Raw genomic sequence first — 22,689 nt, forward strand, 5'->3', positions numbered from 1 at the left:
CGTTAAAAGATTGGCCTTTAAAACCTATCCTTATGAAGGGGGACTCACCTGTACAAACACCTGTACACCTGAACTAACACTCAAACTGACATTGTTGGAGTATTATGGTAGATAATAAATATATATACAGTGCATTGCACATTTATTTGGTGACGAGGTACGTACAGATTCATCAGATAGTACAAAGTGTACTTGAGACATTTGGCCCGCAGCTGTTTGTTAAGTCGATATAAAACTTATAACCATCACCTGTCAATGAGCAGGTGCGGGAGGAGGAATAAAATGTGTTCACTTCACTCCCCAAAAATAGACGATCGTGTGAAGAGTAATTATTAGTTATTACATAGTAATTAAAGATATACAGCTTGGAGAACTATATATATATATATATTTTTTTTACTGTTTTTCTCCTTTTTTATATTCAATTTCCACCATTCGTGGACGTGAGTAAATTTGTACCTTTTCAATCAAGTGAAGCCATTATTCACTCTTTGGAACGGTGTATCGACGTGAAAATTGACGCGCATTTTGTTTAGAGCATCGCTGGAAAAGCACGCCTGAATCACCAGGGAAATGTTCATGAGGGAAATATGACGAGTAAATCAACGCCAGGGTAAATAAATAAGGGTAACACTATTTATACTTATCTTCGAGTGATGTGAGAGTGGTGGCTTTAACGTCGGTTGTTTGAGGTAAATGTCCCTACTGGAACTACTGGTTATACTACTGTCGCTACTGGTGATGGGGAACCGAGGCAGAACGACGTTTGGATTGCAGGAAGAAGAAGAGGAGGATAATATGAAGAAGGAGAGGACGTAATATGAAGAAGAAGAGGTATTCCGGGTGGGAGGAGAATATCGAAGCCAGAAGAAGATCTGCATTCATCGCTTCATTGTAATTTCACCTTCATCTATTTTCGAATAAAGGGAAGTTTTTATTTGCAGGGACAGAGAAGGAGGAAGTGATAGCATCAGGGTTATTGGGGGAATCCCAGGCTCTATCTGTGGCGCTGAGGGTAGGGAGGGCGACGCCGTGTGGCGGAATCTCCTGATTGAATTCCAGGCTTTATTGACATCACCTTCGATCGGCGGGAGGGAAAAGGAGGCATCCGAGGAACACGGGACATGGTTCTTGGAGGTGAGATAATGGAGACTTTCTGTGGTGTTTCGTGGGAGATGTATCTGATGTTTGAGGTGGTGATGTGACATGTTCCACGGGGTTGTCTATGTGATGTGACGTGTTCCACGGGGTTGTCTATGTGATGTGACAATACATGTTCCACGGGGTTATCTATGTGATGTGACGTGTTCCACGGGGTTGTCGATACGTTGTGACGTGTTCCACGGGGTTGTCTATGTGATGTGACGTGACATGTTCCACTGGGTTGTCTATGTGATGTGACGTGTTCCACGGGGTTGTCGATGTCATTTGATGTGACGTGTTCCACGCGGTCGTCTATGATGTGACGTGACATGCTCCACGGTTGTCGATGTGATGTGACGAGACTTATTCCACGGGGTTGTCTATGTGATGTGATGTGATGTGATATGTTCGACGGGATTGTCTATGTGATGTGATGTGATATGTTCGACGGGATTGTCTGTGTGATGTGATGTGACATGTTCCATAGGTTTGTTTATGTGATGTGACATGTTCCATGGCATGGGGTTGTCTATGAGATGTGACATGGTCGACGGGGTTGTCTATGTGATGTGACATGTTTCATGGGGTTGTCTATGTGATGTGACATGTTCCATGGGGTTGTCTATGTGATGTGACATGTTCCATGGGGTTGTCTATGTGATGTGACATGTTCCATGGGGTTGTCTATGGGATGTGATGTGACATGTTCGACGGGGTTGTCTATGTGATATGACGTGACATGTTCCACGGGGTTGTCTATGTGATGTGACGTGACTTCTTCCACGGGGTTGTCTGTGTGATGTGACATGACATGTTCCACGGTGATGTTTTTTGATGTTTGACGACATGTTCCACGGAGTTGTCTATGTGATATGACATGTTCCAAGGGATTGTCGATGTGACATATGTTCCACGGGGTTGTCTACGTAATGTGATGGTGACATGTTCCACTGGGTTGTCTGTGTGATGTGACGTGACTTATTCCACAGGTTTGCCTATGTTATGTGATGTGACGTGTTCCATGGGATTGTCTATGTGATGTGACGTGTTCCATGGTTTTGTCTATGTGATGTGGTGACATTGCACGGGGTTGTCGATGTGTTGTGACGTGTTCCACGGGGTTGTCGGTGTTATGTGACATGACATGCTCCACGGTTTGTCGATGTGATGTGACGTGACATGTTCCACGGTTTGTCGATGTGATGTGACGTGACTTATTCCACGGGGTTGTCTATGTGATGTGACGTGAGATGTTCCACGGGGTTGTCTATGTGATGAGACGTGACATGTTCCATGGGGTTGTCTATGGGATGTGATGTGACATGTTCCACGGGGTCGTCTATGATGTGACGTGACATGTTCCACGGGGTTGTATATGCGATGTGACATGTTCCACAGGTTTGTCTATGTGATGTGATGTGACATCTTCCTTGGGGTTGTCGATGTGACATATGTTCCACGAGCTTGTCTACATGATGTGACGTGACGTGTTCGACAGTGTTGGCAATGAGATGTGATGTGGTATATTTGACGGGGTGTTAATGCGGAGATTTCACGTTGCCGACGCGACATTGTGGGTTCAACAGGGTTGTCGACGTGACGTTGCGTGCTTGACGGGGGTGTCGACGTGACGTTGCGTGCTTGACGGGGAGTGTCGACGTGACGTTGCATGCTTGACGGGGGTGTCGACGTGACGTTGCGTGCTCGACGGGGGTGTCGACGTGACGTTGCGTGCTCGACGGGGGTGTCGACGTGACGTTGCGTGCTCGACGGGGGTGTCGACGTGACGTTGCGTGCTCGACGGGGGTGTCGACGTGACGTTGCGTGCTCGACGGGTGTGTCGACGTGACGCTTGCTCGATGGAGGTGTCGACGTGACGTTGCGTGCTCGACGGGGGTGTCGACGTGACGTTGCATGCTTGATGGGGGTGTCGACGTGACGTTGCGTGCTCGACGGGGGTGTCACCACATGTTGTTCCCTTCTCGACGGGCTTCTCGATATGGTTTGACGTTTGGCTTATGATTGTGGGGGTTAGGGGTGGCGAGGAAGCAGGGGGTATTGACATTGTGCCATGACATTTAATGGTGGGGGAGATTTGTGTCGTCATTCATTACCTCCACCAGCAAATGTGGATGGACGTTTTGTCTTCACCCATGTCTCTCTATATTTCTGTGAGCACGATATCTCAAAAAGTTTTGGACGGATATTGACGAAACTTGGTGGACAAGAAGTTGCGTATTTGTGAAAGACGAATTGATTCGATTTTGGTGATGGTTCTATTCTGGGTACGAGAATTTGTGGTTTCTTTTTAAAGCTTTGTAAACTGTTTTAGGTAACAAGCCTTATCTTGCGCACACTATACTAGTATACTCTACTTTATGGTGCCCTGAACACCACCGTTTTCTGGGGTTTCTGCATTGAGCTTTCTGGGGTGGAATACGTCATTTTGAAAGTCACGTATTGAGAGATTGTGTCAAAAGCAACAGGATGTCGCATGATATTTCTTAGGTGGAAGGAGGAGTTATGTTTTCACCCCTGTCTGTCTGTCTGTCTCTGTCTGTCTGTGAACAGGATATCTCAAAACGTTGTGAACGAATTCGGATGAAATTTGGCAGATAGGTAGCATATATGACAAGGGTTTTCACCTTGGGGTGAAATTTTGGGGTCATTATATTTTGGTGAAGATCTGGATTTGGATCCGGCGAGTAGAATTTTTAAAGTGATTCTTCACTGTTGGGAGATAGGGCCAAAAACTACAGTGCATTCAGAAAGTATTCAGACCCCTTCACTTTTTTCACATTTTGTTATGTTGCAGCCTTATGCTGAAATCGTTTAAATTCATTTTTTCCCTCATCAATCTACACTCAATACCCCATAATGACAAAGAGAAAACAGGATTTTAGAAAGTTTTGCAAAATTAATAAGAAGAAAAAACTGAAATATCACATTGACATAAGTATTCATACCCTTTGCTATGACACTTGAAATTTAGCTCAGTTGCCTCCCATTTCTCTTGATCATCTTTGAGATGTTTCTACACCTTGATTGGAGTCCACCTGTGGTAAATTCAATTGATTGGACATGATTTGGAAAGGCACACACCTGTCTATATAAGGTCTCACAGCTGACAATGCATATCAGAGCAAAAACCAAGCCATGAGGTCCAAGGAACTGCTTGCAGAGCTCAGAGACAGGATTGTGTCGAGGCACCGATCTGGGGAAGCCTAAAAAAAAAATCTCTGCTGCATTGAAGGTTCCCAAGAGCACAGTGGCCTCCATAATTAAATGGAAGAAGTTTGGAACAACCTGGACTCTTCCGAGAGCTGGCAGCCCGACCAAACTGAGCAATCGGGGGAGAAGGGCTTTGGTAAGAGAGGTGACCAAGAACCCGATGGTCACTCTGGCTGAGCTCCAGAGATCCTTTGTGGAGATGGGAGAAACTTGCAGAAGGACAACCATCACTGCAATACTCCACCGATCTGGGCTTGATGGCAGAGTGGCCAGACGGAAGCCTCTCCTCAGTGAAAGACACATGAAAGCCCGCTTGGAGTTTGCAAAAAAGCACCTGAAGGACTCTCAGACTGTGAGAAACAAGATTATGTAGGCTTTCATGTGTCTTTCACTGAGGAGAGGCTTCCGTCTGGCCACTCTGCCATCAAGCCCAGATCGGTGGAGTATTGCAGTGATGGTTGTCCTTCTGGAAGTTTCTCCCATCTCCACACAGGATCTCTGGAGCTCAGCCAGAGTGACCATCCGGTTCTTGGTCACCTCTCTTACCAAGGCCCTTCTGCCCCGATTGCTCAGTTTGGCCGGGCGGCAAGCTCTAGGAAGAGTCCTGGTTGTTCCAAACTTCTTCCATTTAAGAATTATGGAGGCCACTGTGCTCTTGGGAACCTTCAATGCAGCAGAGATTTTTTTTTGTAGGCTTCCCCAGATCTGTGCCTCGACACAATCCTGTCTCTGAGCTCTGCAGGCAGTTCCTTCGACCTCATGGCTTAGTTTTTGCACTGATTTGCATTGTCAGCTGTGAGACCTTATATAGACAGGTGTTTGCCTTTCCAAATCATGTCCAAACAATTAAATTTACCACAGGTGGACTCCAATCAAGGTGTAGAAACATCTCAAAGATGATCAAGAGAAATGGGAGGGACCTGAGCTAAATTTCAAGTGTCATAGCAAAGGGTATGAATACTTATGTATAAGTGACTAGCCGAATGCACTCGGCATTGCCCAGGTTATTTTTGAATGAATTTACTACTATAATTCAGCTTTTACCCCGCGGCCATAGAAGATTGACTACTATAATTCAGCTCAGCTTTTAATTGCGAAATGGGCCCAGACCAGCCTCACCACCTCGTCTATAACCTTCCTGGAGCCCGTCCCGACATTTTTTGTTTTAGAGGTTTCCTCCTATCTTTCACCGTTCAGGAGATTAGCACGTGCAGACAAACAAACAAACAAACAAACAAAAACTTTCTTTTATATATATATATACTAGATAGATATTTCTGTTTTTTATTTTTAATAAATTTGCAAAACTTTCTAAAATCCTGTTTTCTCTTTGTCATTATGGGGTATTGAGTGTAGATTGATGAGGGAAAAAATGAATTTAAACGATTTCAGCATAAGGCTGCAACATAACAAAATGTGAAAAAAGTGAAGGGGTCTGAATACTTTCTGAATGCACTGTATATATAGCAGGATATCTCAAAAAATTATGGACGGATTCGGACGAAACTTGTTGGACAGGTTGTGTGTGTGACAAGGACAAATTGATTCGGCTTTGGTGAAGATCTGAATATGGATTCGGATACGAGAATTATTTAATTATTATGTGATTCTTCACATTAGGAGAAGGGGCTAAAATCGATACATAGCAGGATATCTCAAAAAGTTATGGACGTATTTGGTCGAAACTTGGTGGACCGGTTGTGTGTGTGACAAGGACGATTCGATTCAATTGCAGTGAAGATCTGAATATGGATTGGGATACGAGAATTATTTAACTTTTAAGTGATTCGTCACCATTGGGAGATAGGGCCAAAACGATCCATATCAGGATATCTCCAAAGGTTGTGGATGGATTTGGATGAAACCTGGTGAGCAGGTTGTGTGTTTGACAAGGACGAATCGATTAGATTTTGGTGAAGATCTGAATATGGATTGGGATATGAGAATTATTTAACTTTTTAAGTGATTCTTCACCATTGGGAGACAGGGCCAAAAACGATACATAGCAGGATATCTCCAAAAGTTGTGGAAGGATTTTGATGAAACTTGGTGAACAGGTTGTGTGTTTGACAAGGACGAATCGATTCAATTGCAGTGAAGATCTGAATATGGATTGGGATACGAGAATTATTTAACTTTTAAGTGATTCGTCACCATTGGGAGATAGGGCCAAAACGATCCATATCAGGATATCTCCAAAGGTTGTGGAAGGATTTGGATGAAACCTGGTGAGCAGGTTGTGTGTTTGACAAGGACGAATCGATTAGATTTTGGTGAAGATCTGAATATGGATTGGGATATGAGAATTATTTAACTTTTTAAGTGATTCTTCACCATTGGGAGACGGGGCCAAAAACGATACATAGCAGGATATCTCCAAAAGTTGTGGAAGGATTTGGATGAAACTTGGTGAGCAGGTTGTGTGTTTGACAAGGACGAATCGATTCGATTTTGGTGACGATCTGAATATTGACTCGGATACGAGAATTATTAAATTTTTCTGTGATTTTTCACCATTGAGAGATCGGGCGAAAAGCGATATGTAACATGATATTTTAAAAAGTTATGGAAGAGTTATGTTTCAACTTGGTGGACGAATTGGTTAGGGTACAAGAACAACCGATTAGATTTTGGTTCAGGTCTGAATCCAGATCCGGCCTATCAGTGGGATGCAAAACGTAAACTATTCAACGTTGCGAAGGTATGCGCTGTGCCGAGTACCGTTGTTGTCACCCCTGCTTTTGAAGGCTGTGCTCGGTGTTATCAAATTGTTCGCCATACATTTGATGCCATGTGTTCAAAAAAAAATTCATTGCCATGTGTTCAAATTTTTTTAACGTATGATTGGGATTTTCATTGTTCTCGATCTGCAACTTGGCTCGTTGTTATGAGCGAAAAAGAAAGAAAGAAAGGAAGGAAGGAAGGAAGGAAAGAGTGGGAGGGGTGAGATCGTCGGCACGCACATATAATGCATGAAATGTGTGTACCGCGTAGCTGTAGCGCATAATAATGGGTTTTGAAACAAAATAACGGCTAAAGAATAGCCCTGTCGAATTGTGAATCGAGATGGTAAGATGTGTATGTTAAAGATGGAATATTTCCCTTTGGTGCCTTTATTCGTGCATTGTATATGTGCTGCGACGATCGCGCATACAGTGCCCCTTTAGCGTGCGAACAACGCAAACACGCACCACATGCGTCCCGCACCTGGTGATGCACGGGCAATGCAACCTTACCTCAAGCGAGCACCTTCTCCTGCAAGCAAAGGCCTCAATGCGGGTAACTGCTTATAACCAGGCTATTTCTTAATGCATGACGAATATAAATGACCTTTGTTTAATGTCGGGGTTACAGTCGAAGAGCGTGGCTTTGTTTGTTACCTTGATATACCTATTTCACCCCCCCCGAATAATTGATCGATGATGGCGGATTTTCTCTATCTGTCTGTTCTCCTTCTTTTTTTGGTGCATTGCATTTTTAAAAAAGAAGCTTGTAATTGTTTTCCTCTCTCTCGAGCATGATGTCCGAGCGGGCGTCTATCTAGTCTCGGCTGGCTGCATCTAGGCGTTCTGGCTGGCGCACAATTTCAGCACCTTGGTTAGTTACCCTCTTGCCAAGGATCTGGGGAATTGATGACGTACTTCCGCTTTGTTGTAGCAATTCTTTTGTGCATTTATTTGGTGTCCTCGTTTTAGATATGCATATTGAATGGAGCAGTTTGACTCCTAGAATTATATATATATATATATATATTTTTTTTTGGGGAAGTTTGCGGTGCGAATGCTGATACCCTTTTTCTCCATTGACGACCACTGTGTTTGACGAGAGTGAGCAAAGTTGTGCTTTAATTGGTAACTTTTCAGTTGTTGACGTGTAATGATGTATGACGTGAAAGGCATTTTTGTTAACCTTCTCAAGCAATTGCCAGTAGTTGTTGTGGAGGGGTCAGGAGGGACATTGGATGAGCATCACACCCATTTTAATTGACAATGGATACATCTTGTCTGCCACACACTGGCGGGATGATTTGCCCTCTGATCAAGTTTTATTGCAAAGGAATGATGTCGGAGGCCATATAATATTGTACAACTCAAAATGAGTGTATTGTTTAACACCCACCTTCCCCTCCCTCCAACCTTCTCGACCCATGTCCCTTAGATGCCCATATCTAGTCGTCTTTGATACAACAATTCCATTCCAATCTCCTTTCCATTTTTCCTAATTTGTACAATTGCTACTGCATTCATGGCCTGTACTCCCAGAAGATAGCATAGCACAATTGGAGATCCAAAGGAAGTTTATGAGAGGTGATAGTGATAATAATAATGAGGTTAGATATTCTCTTTATGAAGATTAGTTCTAATATTTAAAGAGTATGAAAACGTAAATTTGAGGTTAAAATTTCGAATGCAAATTTTTTTGGTGAAGAGTTTGGATTTTGGCTTCTTCCACCATGGATATTTCTTTCTACTTCACTGAACTACCCCCGAAGCTCAGAATTACGTTCTGGATTTGCAAATGAGTACTCTGGAAACTGACATCATGAACATCCCTCCACAAGTTGCAAATTGCAAATGCATATCCGATGTACCATACTCTGTTACAGAGCGTTGGTTCTGCCGATGCAGTTTCTTGGTCAGGGGTCTTGCTGGGTGATTTACCATCCCTCTCCCAGCAGTTGTTAGGAATTTGGATTTTGTTCATGGTGCTGGCAATAGCTCACCTACTCTTTGCGAAGGAAACCATGGGATCTTTAAATTCACCGACTAATACCGGAAGCCCACTTAGAGGTGAGGGTGCATACCTCGAGGCCATCCTGTCAGCCATAGCGAATGCATATTTGGGATTCAATTCTGAATCTATTCTGCTTGTACCATCATCACTATCAGCTGTGGCTGTTTTCATCATTACTAAATGTGCAGTCACACTATAACGTGTAGCAGTAACTTATGCCGACGTATGTGAATTTTCACCAACACGCTGGTGTACGTTGACATAAGTTAGGGGTAGGTTTGGTATAAGTTGTATACGTTAAAAGCACGCTGGTATAAGCTGGCATACGTTGTTGTACGCAGAGGCCGAAATAAATTTTTGTGCATGCACAAAAATTTTGGGCGTATGCCGACGTCCTCTTCATAGGTTAGGCATACGTTAGGCATACGCTAGACATACGCTAGACATACGTTAAATACGTTGGAGGTACGTTACTCATACGTCGAGATACGTTGGCATGAAGGTGTACTGTACAGCTAACTTATTGATAACCTATGAGTAACTTACTTCTAACCTATATCTAACCTGTATCTGACGTATCTGCAACGCATATTGACGTATTCAGACGTATTAGACGTATGTCTGACGATGGAGTAACTTATTGAACGTGTTTCTACTGTACAACTAGCGTATTATTGGCGTTTTGCCAGCGTTTTGCGGTCACTGTATATATGGGGGCCTGTGAGTAGCTCATCATCACTTCTCCACCCGTCATCAGAGAAGATGGAGGATCCTGTTGAGATCGGCGCCGTATTTATGCAGAACGTCACGTGATTGTCGGCAACACGCCGAGCGCGCTGCGCATAGGTTTCTCGTAAGTTACTCATACGTTGGGCATAAGTCGAGAACGCTGGCCATACGCTGTGATACGCTGTCATAAGTTATATATAAGTTAGTGATAGGTTACTAATAGGTTAGACATACGCTATGTATACGTTCAATACGTTATGCATACGCCCAATTTATTCATGCTGTAGAATTTTCGATGCTTTTTTGGGCGTATGCCGACGTGTTGACATTATTTTATGATTTTTCATACGCTAGATATAAGTTTCTCTAAAACGTCATAGTGTGACTGCACCTTAAGGGAAGGCTGCAGTGCCTCAAAACATTGAGACAGGAATTTAGAATTTGATTAGGGTGCTGGCGATAACTCGCTTCATCTACGCTAAAGACACCATTGAATGTTTAACGTTTGCCAGTCAACACTAGCAGATGCGACACCCACCTTAACATCCATCGGAGGGAAGGTGTACTTTGTGATGCAACACCCTGCCTATGAAGCACCAATAGGAAAGTTTGTAACTGGGTTGAAATTCATACCCAGGCCAGTCAGCTCGGAGTCAAGTGTGCATGCCTCTAAGCTAGCCTATGAACCCTTCTTCAGAAGAGAAATCAACAGGGTAAGTTTTTCTGCAGCACTGTACATTCAAAAGAGATTAACAACTTTAACAGGAACAACTTTCCCAAATGGAAATCAAAATCATCATGAAAGCAGAAAGGTGCAAAGGTAAAAGGAAATAAGAGAAAACGAAAACAGGACAAACAGAATAATCCACAAGGAAAATATATGTCACAAGTTAAGAAACAGAATCTGGAAAATTTAAAGATAAATATAAATTAAAAGAGGGGAAAGAAATAGAATCGATTGATATGATAAACAAACTCATAATATTGGAAAACTATGACGAAGCAAATAACAGAGTAAACGAGAAGGGCACTCTGTAGAGAACATACCTCCGCCGGGTTGGCCATATCACTCATTGGTGAAGAATCACTTAAAAAATTCTACTAGCTGGATCCGGATCTGGCTCTTCACCAAAATTGAATAGATTCTTCCTTGTCGCGCACACAACCTGTCCAACAAGTTTCGTCCAAATCCATCCGTAACTTTTTGAGATATCCTGCTATATGTTGGTTTTAGCCCGATCTCTCAATGGTGAAGAATCACATAAAAATTAAATGATTCTCATATCCGAATCCATATTCAGATCTTTACCAAAATCGAATATATTTGTCCTTGTCAGACACCCAACCGGTCCACTAAGTTTCGTCCAAATCCGTCCATAACTTTTGGAGATATCCTGCTATGTATAGTTTTTGGTCCTATCTCCCAATGGTGAAGAATCACTTAAAAAATTATACTAGCCGGATCCGAATCCAGATCTTCACCAACATTTAATCATTTCGTCCTTGTAACATACGCTACATCTCTGCCAAATTTTGTCCGAATCCGTCCACAACGTTTTGAGATATTTTGTTCACAAACAAACAAGAAGACGTCATGTGGAACACGATACTTGCAAAATCCGCCTCCCCCCCCCCCACCCCCCCCCAAGAAAAAAATTCCACTGACACAGCAAATTGTCCATTTCATGAAGATTAAAATTTACGATCTTGATCAAAGCTCGGGTCAACAGGATGAAAAGTGATGTTTTCTCAGATGAAAAATGAAGATTTTAGAAGTTTGACCTTTGACCTTTTGACTTCAAAAATAGTTGGTTTCCCAATTCAGTGAGGCAATACGCAAACGCTGTTCTAATTTCAAGTCAATCGGATGCAAATTGATGGGTTTTCAGATGAAAATTGATGATTTTGGAATTTGACCTTGAGTTGACCTTTGACGTTTTGACCTCAAAAATAGTTGGTTTTCCTATTTAGTGACACAATGTGCTAATGCTGTTCAATTTCAAAGTCAATCAGATGAAAATTGATGGTTTTGAAGATGAAAATTGATGATTTTGGAAGTTTGACCTGAAGTTGACTTTTGACCTTTTGACCTCAAAAATAGTATGTTTCCCAATTTAGTGACTCTATATGCAAATGCTATTCAATTTTCAAGTCAATCGGATTTAAAATGGCGATTTTAGAAATTTGACTTTTGACCCCAAAAACAATAGGCTTCTCAATTGGGACGACCTATACAACTTGGTGAAGTTTCGTGACGATCGGTTTAGAATTGTGACCTGTAGGCCAGTGACAGACAGACAGACAGACAGACAAACAAACAAACAGACAGACAGAACCACAAACGCAACTGACCAATATACTTGGAAAAATCTTCGATTATGCAAGTAACAAACAGACACGGGTGAAAACATAACCTCGATCCACCTTTGGTGGCGGAGGTAACAAGAGCAAACTCTCGTCAGGACTTTTTAAAGTGGTTTTTAAGGCTTTTGTGTTTAAACAAATATAGCGGCCGAACCACTTCCCGATGGTCATCATTTTTTTTTTCCTCCACCAATTTATCCCTAGATGACACTCAAGAAATGTCATCTTGATCGGATGAAGTTTTGTACTTGTCGAATTATGACGTCATAATGGAGGGACGTATGATATTAATATATTTTATTCCCCATGGAGAGAGTTCTTTAAAATGAGCCATGGCTCAATTTTTCTATGCAGCGCTTTTGGAGATATGGAGGTGCAAAGTTTTTTTTGGGGTTTTCGAAGATGGCGCCCATTCCACATGACATATGACGTCATAATTATAATAAAATTGTACAGGTGGAGGTGCACCTATGGTTCAAATTTCCTGTCAATCTGACCAATGGTTGCAGAGAAAATCATATTTATTTTGTGCAGACAGACAGACAAACAAACTCAAATGCAATACCCTCTCCTCTGGCGAGGGTAACTAGAACGGCACTCAGTAGAGAGCATACCTCCTCCAGGCTGAGGTGTTTACGTTTTCTATCCCACTGATAGGCCGGATCTGGATTCACACCTTAATCAAAATATTATCGGCTTGTTCTTGTCACCAAACCAACTCACCCACCTAGTTTCGTCTGAATCCGTCCATAACTTTTTGAGATATCCTGCTACGGTATACTGCATATCATGTTTGGCCCTATCTCTCAATGATGAAGACACTACTGAATGAATATGTTCTAGTATCCGGATCCGGATCTTCACAAAAATCTAAACATTTCGTCCTTGTTGCACACCCATCCTGTCCACGCAATTTCATCTGATTCCGTCCTCAACTTTTTGAGATATCCTGTTCAGAGACAAATAGACAGACAGGGGTGAAAACCTCACCCCCATCCACCTTTGGCGATGGACGTAAACAGAAACCCCTTTTTTTTTTTTTTTTTTTTTTTTTTTGTATACAAGATCGAGGCTCGTGAAAGAGCGAACATTAATCACACAGAAAGACAAACCGACACATAAAACATATAACATAGGGAGCGGTAGACAAGATGGGGAGAGAGGGGGAAGGACACAAACACAACATTTGAGAGCAGGGACCGAGAGACATGGAGACATCGAGAGATCTGAGAGAGGGCGAGGGCTTTGGGGGGGGGGGGGGCGTGGGAAGGGGGCAGTGGGAGAGGTATAAAACATATGGACACTGCCAGGACTTCCAGGAAAGAAGTTGGAATTTCAAACAAGGTGGATCTGGGGTGAATTAGCGGGGGTAGAAAAGGTCAAGGTTTTGGATGGGGGAAGATAAGAGATGGTGGTGAACAGCTGTTTTAAAGACCTGGAGGGAGGAGTGGGATTGAAGGGAGTGAGGGAGTTTGTTCCAGAGGCGGGAGAAAAGAGGAATGAAAGAGTGAAGGTGAGCGGAGAGCCGAGATTTCGGCAGTTTAACCATCAGAGGGTTGCTGGCAGATCTTGTGCGACCTGTAGGAATATTTGGGGGACAGAGCACAGAGAGAGCTGGGGGTGCAAGGCCGGAGAGGAGTCGGTAGAAGACAGAAAGACCACCTACCTGCCTGCGGTGAGTGAGTGAAAGGCCCTCAGAGATAGCTTCATCGCGGGAGATTCCAATAATTCTGAAAGCTTTGGTTTCAACAGCGTGAAGCCGAGCTAGGTGTGAGGCAGGAGCACCGGCCCATAGGGGAGAACAGTATTCCATTGAGCTGCGGATGAAAGCCTTGTATGTGGTGAGGAGCTCAGGTGTGCCTAGGAAGGACTTTGCACGACGGAGGATGCCCAGTCGGCGACTGGCTTTGGAGGCCAGCTTGGAAATGTGGTTTTCCCAAGAAAGATCATGGCAGATAGTGAGACCCAAAATCTTGAGCGATAGAACTTCTTGGAGAGGATTGTTGAGAAAGTAGATGGGAGGGTTGTCCAGTCGATCTTTTCGGAGAGACATAGTAAGAGTGTGAGATTTGTCAGGATTGAAAGACATGTTCCACTTGTTTGACCAGTCTGTGATTTTGTCCAGGTCTTCAGAGAGTGAGGAGGCAGCAGACTGCCGATCTGAGGGAGAAGGAATGGAGCGGCAGAGAGTGGAGTCATCAGCAAAGAGATAGAGAGGATTTTCGAGAGAGTCAGAGAGATCATTGATGAAGACCAGAAAAAGCACGGGGCCCAGAACACTGCCTTGGGGAACTCCAGCCTGAACAGGAAGAGGAGATGAGAGAAACCCATTCAGGGCCACACGTTGGCGACGACTAGAGAGGAAGTCCGCCAGCCATGCGTGGAGATTTCCATGGATACCAAAGGAGGAGAGTTTGGTGAGCAGAGCGGGGTGCCAGACCGTGTCGAAGGCACGTGATATGTCGAGGGAGACAGCTCTAATTTCCTGTTTGGCATTGAGGACCTCCATCCATTGTTGAGACAGCAGAAGCAGCATGTCCAGAGTAGAGTGACCTGGTCTGAAACCAAATTGATGATCAGAGATCAAGCCATTGGAGAAGAGGAAAGATTTCATATCAGAAGCAATGATGGATTCAAATCCCCTTGCAAATTAACCCAAAAAGTAAAACTTTATCTCGGGAACGATGCATTTTATTTGATAAATCCTCTAGAAATTAGAAGCTAGAACAACGCTGGAAAGGAATTGATGACGAGCAAAAATAACAACAAAGGTAGAATGGATTGAAAGAGTGAAAAATAAAGAACCATCATGTAGGTGAATTGTTGGAATGAAGCACAAGGCCGGTTGCTCTCGTCTTGCTCGGATGAAGTTGAACTCCCAAGTTCAAAGACCTGTTGAACTCCCAAGCCCTCACTGACGGGTTGGTGACTTGTTTGTTTTACTTATTTATTTTTACCGTCTTTCCTTCCATCGAGCTGCCTTTGCTCTCTCAACCCTCCAACCCACCTGAGCAACTTTATAACACGCGCGTTCTTCCAGAATCCCCCTCTGGTTAAACTCCCAAAATTCAGACTTTTGTTCCTCTTTTCTCCCGTTTCTGGAACTGTCTTCGAGTCTGTTCAATCCCGCTCTATCCTCCGGGTCTTCAAGCAGGTGGTGTACCGCCATCTCTTTTCATCCCCATCCCTATTCGCAATAATCCTCTCTAATCCCATTAACCTAAACTTCTTACCTGCAGGTTACTGTTTCTCTCCCTTCCTCTGGCCTTATTTTATCTTACTCTTCCATGAGCCTCAATCTTGTATTTTTTTTTTTTAAACAAGCCCAGATTTATAATTAAAGAAGTAAAACAATTCAGGAAAGGATTACTTAACCAATCAAACATGCAGGAACAAAAAAGATGCAGAAAATAACTGATATTTCAGATTGCACAATAATTTAATCTTCAGTGGATAAGAAAAGGCAACACTTAGTAATTGTCAACAGCATCAGCATCTTCTTCTATCATATGCAGCAAGTGGCAATTGGCAGCATCAGTGTTAGGTAGCGCCGATGTACCCCCATAGATTATGGTAGGCTTTTGGAATTTGACGAGGATCCCGGTGATAACTTGCCTAGTCTGTCAAAAGACACATTGAGATCATTAACCTTGAGACCATATATGTGGTGGGTGGGTGGTTCGTGCGCAGCCACCCGGCTGCTGGTTGCATCATTTTTCTGTGGGCACGTCTGCTGCTGATGCAATGCCTCTCCATAACCAGTTATCTGGTACTCATTTTGCGGACCTCGGAAGGATGACAGGCTGAGTCAACCCCACCCGGCGTTAATTCAACGGGATTCGAACTCAGGACCAAGATTCGAACTCCCAAGCCCGCCACCCTAACCATTAGGGCAACACCAGGTGATACCATATAGGTAATGCAAGCAGATGGGACACATAGCTTAATGTGCATTTGAGGACCTGAATACTGTGATGCAACCCCCTGCTTGTAAAGCACCAATCTGACGGTATATCATCTGCTGTGGAATTTAACTCAAGTAGTTGGTGCTTCACAGGCAAGGAGAGTGTTCATGGGGTAGTGAACACCCTGAACAGCACCCTGAATGGTTGCAAAAAAGAAAAAGTACTGGATGCAATTCCTTATAATGAGCGAGACAGCTAATTTTATGGAATTGTCTTCCTCTGGAAAAATGGTCGCAGTAGGGACAGCACATGGGTTTAACTAGTATTGAAGCGACACTTCAAATGAAAGGGGACAGGGATTTCGATCAGAAAGGTAGGTAGCTTGGGACTTGGGAAAGGTCGGTAGTTTTCTGTATTACGCAAACAGATTATGTTTTGTCTGTGGGTGTCCTGTCACATTTTGTTGCACATGTTTGTGGGTATTATTATTATTATTTTCCACAAAATCCTTTGAACACTACTTGAACAGTGAAAAATGATTGTGGCGAAATTTCACCTGCCACTCATCTGAGAAAGGAGCTTTGCACCTATTTCAGGATAGTGTCCATACTTAAAATTCTGCTTCGACAGGGGTAGGGGGTATATCTTACAAGAGAAGAATTTGTTTAAACTCAAAAATCACTGCTCACAAGGAAAGCCGATCATAGTTAAATCATCAATGTCTGACTGCAATCTGTAATGACAAATCATTTTGTCTTCTTAGTTTTTTTTTTTACAGTATGAAAGGACATGTGATGACTGGAGCGATTAAGATCAAAGCGTTTTACAGATGCAGAGGATGGTAGGTGGGGGGGGGGGGGGCGTGGAATGGGAGGAGGGAGGTCTTAAACAGACAAATTGAAAAAGGGAGGGCAAAGGCCGCCAGTATTGACCAGCCACAAGCCTTTCACCAGCACTTTCAAGGCGAGGCTGTTTAGCATGCTGAGTGTGTGCATGATTGCACACGCAGGCGCAAACGGCCCACTGCTCTGTGCGCCTGCCCAGAGCACTGCATGACATCATCCCGCCGGTAGGCAGAGAAGATGGAGGCGAGGCGGCATGCTGCCTCACACATGCTCAGGCGTTGCGGTGATAACTGAGCCTGGCTAAAGGCTGAGACTCTCGGAAACTCAGGAGCAAGGTCCAGGCCTCCCAGATGCAGGGGGGTGGGGGTCAGATGCAGGAATGGCCTCGGAGCTCATAAAGAGAAGGGCGGGACCGTCGCAACAAGGGATAAGTGCTTATTAGAGATTCTACAAAACATTTCCTCTGCCGGCTGACTACTGGGAGCCAGCCAAGTCTCCTGCTTTTCCAGACAAATATGAACCGTCTCATCTGCAAGAAGATGTGCTCGTGTACGCCCCAGGTCCCTATGCGTTGTGTGCAACCCTATAACGGGTGGTCTGACAGCTATGGGTGCTGGCATTGTGTTTGGCTCTCTTCACGATTTGTCTTTAAATTTTATTACGCATTGTTGTGGTCGATATTGATTGTAAAGGAAAAGGACTTAAACGCCTGCAATTTTGTACTGTTTGACATGACTTGAGGGTACCGATGTGGGTAATGGATGTGTGAAGTCTGTTGTGGATACTCAATAATGCTCCAAGTTGTAGTGTACAAGGACTTGAAAGCACTACCGGGTTTTCTGCTTTATTAATACACAGTTTTCTGTATTACGCTTCAAAAAAGTCCTCCGTCGGTTGTTCATACAATTTCCTGGGAAGCTTAACTGAGAATATTAAATGACACTTGTGGTATCTGTGATATGAGAACAACTAGGTTGTTGCACATAAAGGGTGTAGAAAACAATGCAGACTGTGTAAATGTGAGGTTAGAGAGCTTTTTTGTTTTTACTTTTCTTTATTGATAATGCAACACTATCCATGTGATTTTAACAGATAAGGCCCAGGAGGAACAGGAGGTCGTGGAGGCTGGCCAGGATACCCATAGCAACAATGGCATGACAAAACCTTCTGCAGGAAAGCGGAGCCCGAATGCAGGAACTTCCAGGAAACCAGGTGGTACCCGAACCTCTACAGGTAGGCCTGTTTGAGTAGGGGAAGTACTGGTTGCAATATAAAGTATCACTTTTAATGATGCTTTTATGTTCTCTGTTTGCATTTTGTTTGTTTAACTAGTACACCCACTCCCTCCACGAGCAGCAGGAAAGATAATGTTATTATCCTCTCTGGGGTATATAGATGACAATAAATCTCGGCTCGAGTAAGTTAGTCTGTGGTGGACGCGATGCGCATAGAATGCCTCAAGGATGTCGAGATTCCTCCTTTTCAGTTTTGTGTTAAACACCAATAGCCACTGTTTAAAAAGGTAATCATACGTGTTTGTGGTTTATAATATTTTTTACTTCTGGTAGGAGTGCCGACACAAAACGTCACGATAAGCTATTTGTACACGTTAACACGGTGTTTGTCCAAGGAGGAAAAACCCCTTGGGAGGGGGGAGGATATTATTGGAATTAATATTGTTTTGTAATATTATTATGCTATTATGAATAATGTTGTTATTGTTTTTGTTATTAGAAACGGCCTTGGAAAAACGTCACGATTAGGTATCGTAATACGGTTATACACCTTAACACACATTTCCCCCAAAGCGGAAAACCCCATTGGCAAGAGGGGCAATTGAAGTCGCTACAACCTCCATCGTCTGACCCCTTATATTAGTCCTCCTGTCAAGTTTGCTTGAGATTGGATAAGTAACGACGGAATGTATCTCCGTCAAAAAAACAGTCAGACAGACAGACAGCAAATTGGGTATTTTAGTATGATGTTTAGGGGGGAATTTTTAATATATAAATAACGACATTTTTACATGTCGCTTCGCTGAAAGATTTAATCAAAACACAACATGCTGTACTTCACAAACATTCTGCTTTAATCACCGTATCATTTACCTGAGATCATCTTCCATCTCCTTGGAAGTCAGCTAACTAACATCACCATTGTCATGCAACTTCTTCATAATGGCCACAATCGTTCCCATGTTGTGGGGTTGGCTTGGGAGATGTTTGCCTCAAGTCTTTCAAGAACCGACTAAAGTTAGAGCCGGAATTTTTAATATGGCCAATGTGCAGGCGATAGCTCACCTACTTTTCGCGGACACCATAGGATCTTTAACGTCCACCAACTAATGCCAGCAGATAGGATTCCCAGTTTAATGATGGCGCACACCCAACCTGTGAAAGCCCGAGATAACAGGTTATAGCTGGGCTGAGATTCAAACCCAGACCAGACAGCATGGAAGCGAGTGTGTGTACCTCTAGGTCATCCTGCCACCCATCTTCATCAGCCATCCCTAATAATAATAATAATAATAATCTATCTATAATTCCAGTAATCTCTGTATGTCTGTATGTATGTCTGTGTGTCTGTGTGTCTGTGACCGCTGTTTCTCGACAACCACGGGTCCGATATACTTGAAACTTGACAGGTATATTGCTGGGGACCCGAGGATGTGCCTTTTCAAGGTTTCATATTAATCGGACAAGTAGTTACCGAGCTATGTCCAAAAAACGATTCAACCAATCAGAGAGCAGCGAGTTATCACGTGTGCCGAACGTGGCGAACAGACTCTGCCTCGGACGGCACATTTGAGAGCGTATTCATTTATTTCACGTTGGCAAACTATGTTGCCGCTATGTTGGCGTTAAACTATGTTTTAAAACTAATTAAAACTAATTTGCGATTCTTTCGCTTTCCTGCGCGTTTGTGCACGCTATGGCGATTTCTTTACCAAACTCCGCAAGCCGTTCGCTTTGGACCAAACCATTTCATGTAAATAGAGGGGGGGGGGGATTGTCACCGTACTCGCAAGCCGTTCGCTTTGGACCAAACCATTTCATGTAAATAGAGGGGGGGGGGATTGTCACCGTACTCGCAAGCCGTTCGCTTTGGACCAAACCATTTCATGTAAATAGAGGGGGGGGGGGGATTGTCACCGTACTCGCAAGCCGTTCGCTTTGGCTTTGCGAATGGACCAAACCATTTCATGTAAATAGAGGGGGGGATATAATTTTAGATATATATATAGTACGGGCTCGCCCTAGTAATAATAATAATAATAACAACAACAAGTCAGGAGACGACGATGGTTCACGAGCGAGCGGTATTCAATGACGAAGGACGGACTATAACCGAAACAGGCCCAGACAGGCCAGGCCTGGAAATGTCAAAACGAAGGTTACTGACCTTGAAATGCGATAGAAAATAATGTATAATCAGTTATGAGGTTAGTTAGCCACACAATACCGAAAATTCGGTGGAAAATGAAATGAAAAAATAAAAATAAAAAGATAAATAAATAAATAAATAAAATGTAAAAAATATATATGAAAAATCGAGCTCCATGGGGCTAGACACATTACATTGGCCTAACCAAATATCGAAACCACTGTCAGATTCCACCAAACCCCTCGGAGAAGATGTAGCTTGAACTTGATTACCCCCTAAAAAGACATCTTTTTCTGGCGTGGCTCCGCCCACAATGGGCGCAATACGCCCACTCCAGGCAGGACACAACTAGATCATGGTATCAACCTCCCACCCAAGTTTCATCAAGATCGGATGATATCGGGTAGTTATGCTACAGACACACACACACACACACACACACACACACACACACACACACACACACACACACACACACACACACACACACACACACACACACACACACACACACACACACACACACACACACACACACACACACACACACACAGACACACACACATGACGAATATAGTGGTCACTTGATAACTCGTGAACCAATAAGTATACTTGTAATGCACACATATCCACCCATATTGGATGCTCAAGGTGCTGACGAAATTAAATATACTAGCGTGGATCGGCTCTCTGTGCTCACTCACTACACATCGCTTCAGAGGCACAGGCTTGTTTTAGCTGAGGAATAATGACCTGACTGAACTTCAGTTGTGTTGTTGTGTTTTACACCAATCATAATACAAACATTGTTTTTGCACAAATTTATTTGAAATATTGGTGATATTATTTATTTGTAATTTCTTTGTAATCTAAACGGGTCCAAGTGGTCTAAAGCTCTAATTGGTCAAGGTTCCAAGATGGTCCAATGTGTATTTTGGGATCTTAAGGGTCTTAAGGGTCTTCAATGGTCTTTAATGGTCTTTGGGGTCTTTTGGCTCTTTTGGGTCTTTAGGGTTATCTATCTGGGTGTTAAAGCGTCTGTGGGGTCTTTTGGGTATTTTGGGTCTTTGGTGTATTTTGGGTCTTTTGGTGCTCGGGGGTTCTTTGGGTCTTCGGGGTATCTTGGGTTTTCGGGTTATTTTGGGTCTTTAATGGTCTTCGGAGTCTTCAGGGGTCTTTTTGGTCTCAGTAGCCTTAAGGGTCAAAAGGGATATTCCAACAGTACGTAATTAATAGACAGGATGCAACCAACATTCAAATCAGTACGTAATTGATAAACAAACTGACAAATAAAACATATGATAAAGGGAGCAGGAGACAAGATGGGGAGAGAGAGAGGGAAGCACACAAGTACAACAGGAGAGAACAGGGACATCAAGAGATCTGTGGGAGGGAGAGGGCTTGGGGGTGGAGGGGGGGGTGGGAAGGGAGGGGCATGGGAAGGGGGGGGGGGTTGAGTGGGAGAGGTATAAAACACATGGACACTCATAGGACTTCCAGGAAGGAAGTTGGTATTTCAAAAGAGTGGATCTGGGGTGAATTAACAGGGGTAGAAAAGATCAAGGTTTTGGATGGGGGAAATAAGAGATTGTGGTAAACAGCTGTTTTAAAGACTTGGAGGGAGGAGTGGAATTGAAGAGTGGGGGAGTTTGTTCCAGAGGTGGGAGAAAAGAGGAATGAAAGAGTGAAGGTGAGCAGAGAGTCTTGATTTTGGCAATTTCACCAGAAGAGGGTTGCTGGCAGATCTTGTGCGACCTGTAGGAATATTTGGAGGACAGAGCACAGACAGAGCTGGGGGAGCTAGGCCGGAGAGGAGTCAGTAGAAGACAGAAAGACCACCTACCTGCCTGTGGTGACTGAGAGAAAGGCCCTCAGAATCAGCTTCATCGTCGGAGATTCCAATGATTCTGAAAGCTTTGGTTTCAACAGCGTGAAGCCTAGCTAGGTGTGAGGCAGGAGCACCAGCCCAAAGGAGAGAGCAGTATTCCATTGAGCTGTGGATGAAAGCCTTGTACGTGGTGAGGAACTCAGGTGTGCCAAGGAAGGACTTTGCACGACAGAGGATGCCCATTCGGTGACTGGCTTTGGAGGCCAGCTTTGAAATGTGGTTTTCCCATGAAAGACCATGGCAGATAGTGAGACCCAAAAGCTTGAGTGACAGAACTTTTTGGAGAGGATTGTTGAGAAAATAGATGCGAGGGCCGTCCAGTCGGTCTTTTCGGAGAAACATAGTAAGGGTGTGAGATCTATCAGGACCGAAAGACATGCTCCACTTGCCTGACCAGTCTGTGATTTTGTCCAGGTCTGCCGAGAGTGAGGAGGCTGCAGACTGCCGATCTGAGGGATGAGGAATG

The 22,689-nt window shown here is 43.6% G+C and overlaps 1 protein-coding gene across 20 annotated transcripts in view; it reads left to right on the forward strand.

Moving 5' to 3' along the window:
• The first annotated feature begins 823 nt into the window (after positions 1-823).
• Positions 824-22,689, forward strand: part of LOC137433857 (CLIP-associating protein 2) — a 186,780-nt gene continuing 164,914 nt past the window's right edge. For 4 of the 20 annotated variants that reach the window (XM_068126323.2, XM_068126333.2, XM_068126343.2 and 1 more), the window contains exons 1-2: positions 7,103-7,653; positions 18,044-18,184. In XM_068126323.2, the coding sequence (XP_067982424.2) occupies positions 7,569-7,653; positions 18,044-18,184 (226 nt within the window). In that variant the 5' untranslated portion in view covers positions 7,103-7,568. Of the gene's footprint in view, positions 1,138-6,986; positions 7,654-17,012; positions 17,501-18,043; positions 18,185-22,689 lie in introns of those variants that run through there. The other 16 variants (XM_068126315.2, XM_078783418.1, XM_078783395.1 and 13 more) reach the window with 12 other exon arrangements.

The sequence above is a fragment of the Myxine glutinosa genome, chromosome 1, assembly GCF_964187855.1.
Source record: "Myxine glutinosa chromosome 1, kmMyxGlut1.1, whole genome shotgun sequence".
Lineage (NCBI taxonomy): Eukaryota > Metazoa > Chordata > Myxini > Myxiniformes > Myxinidae > Myxine > Myxine glutinosa.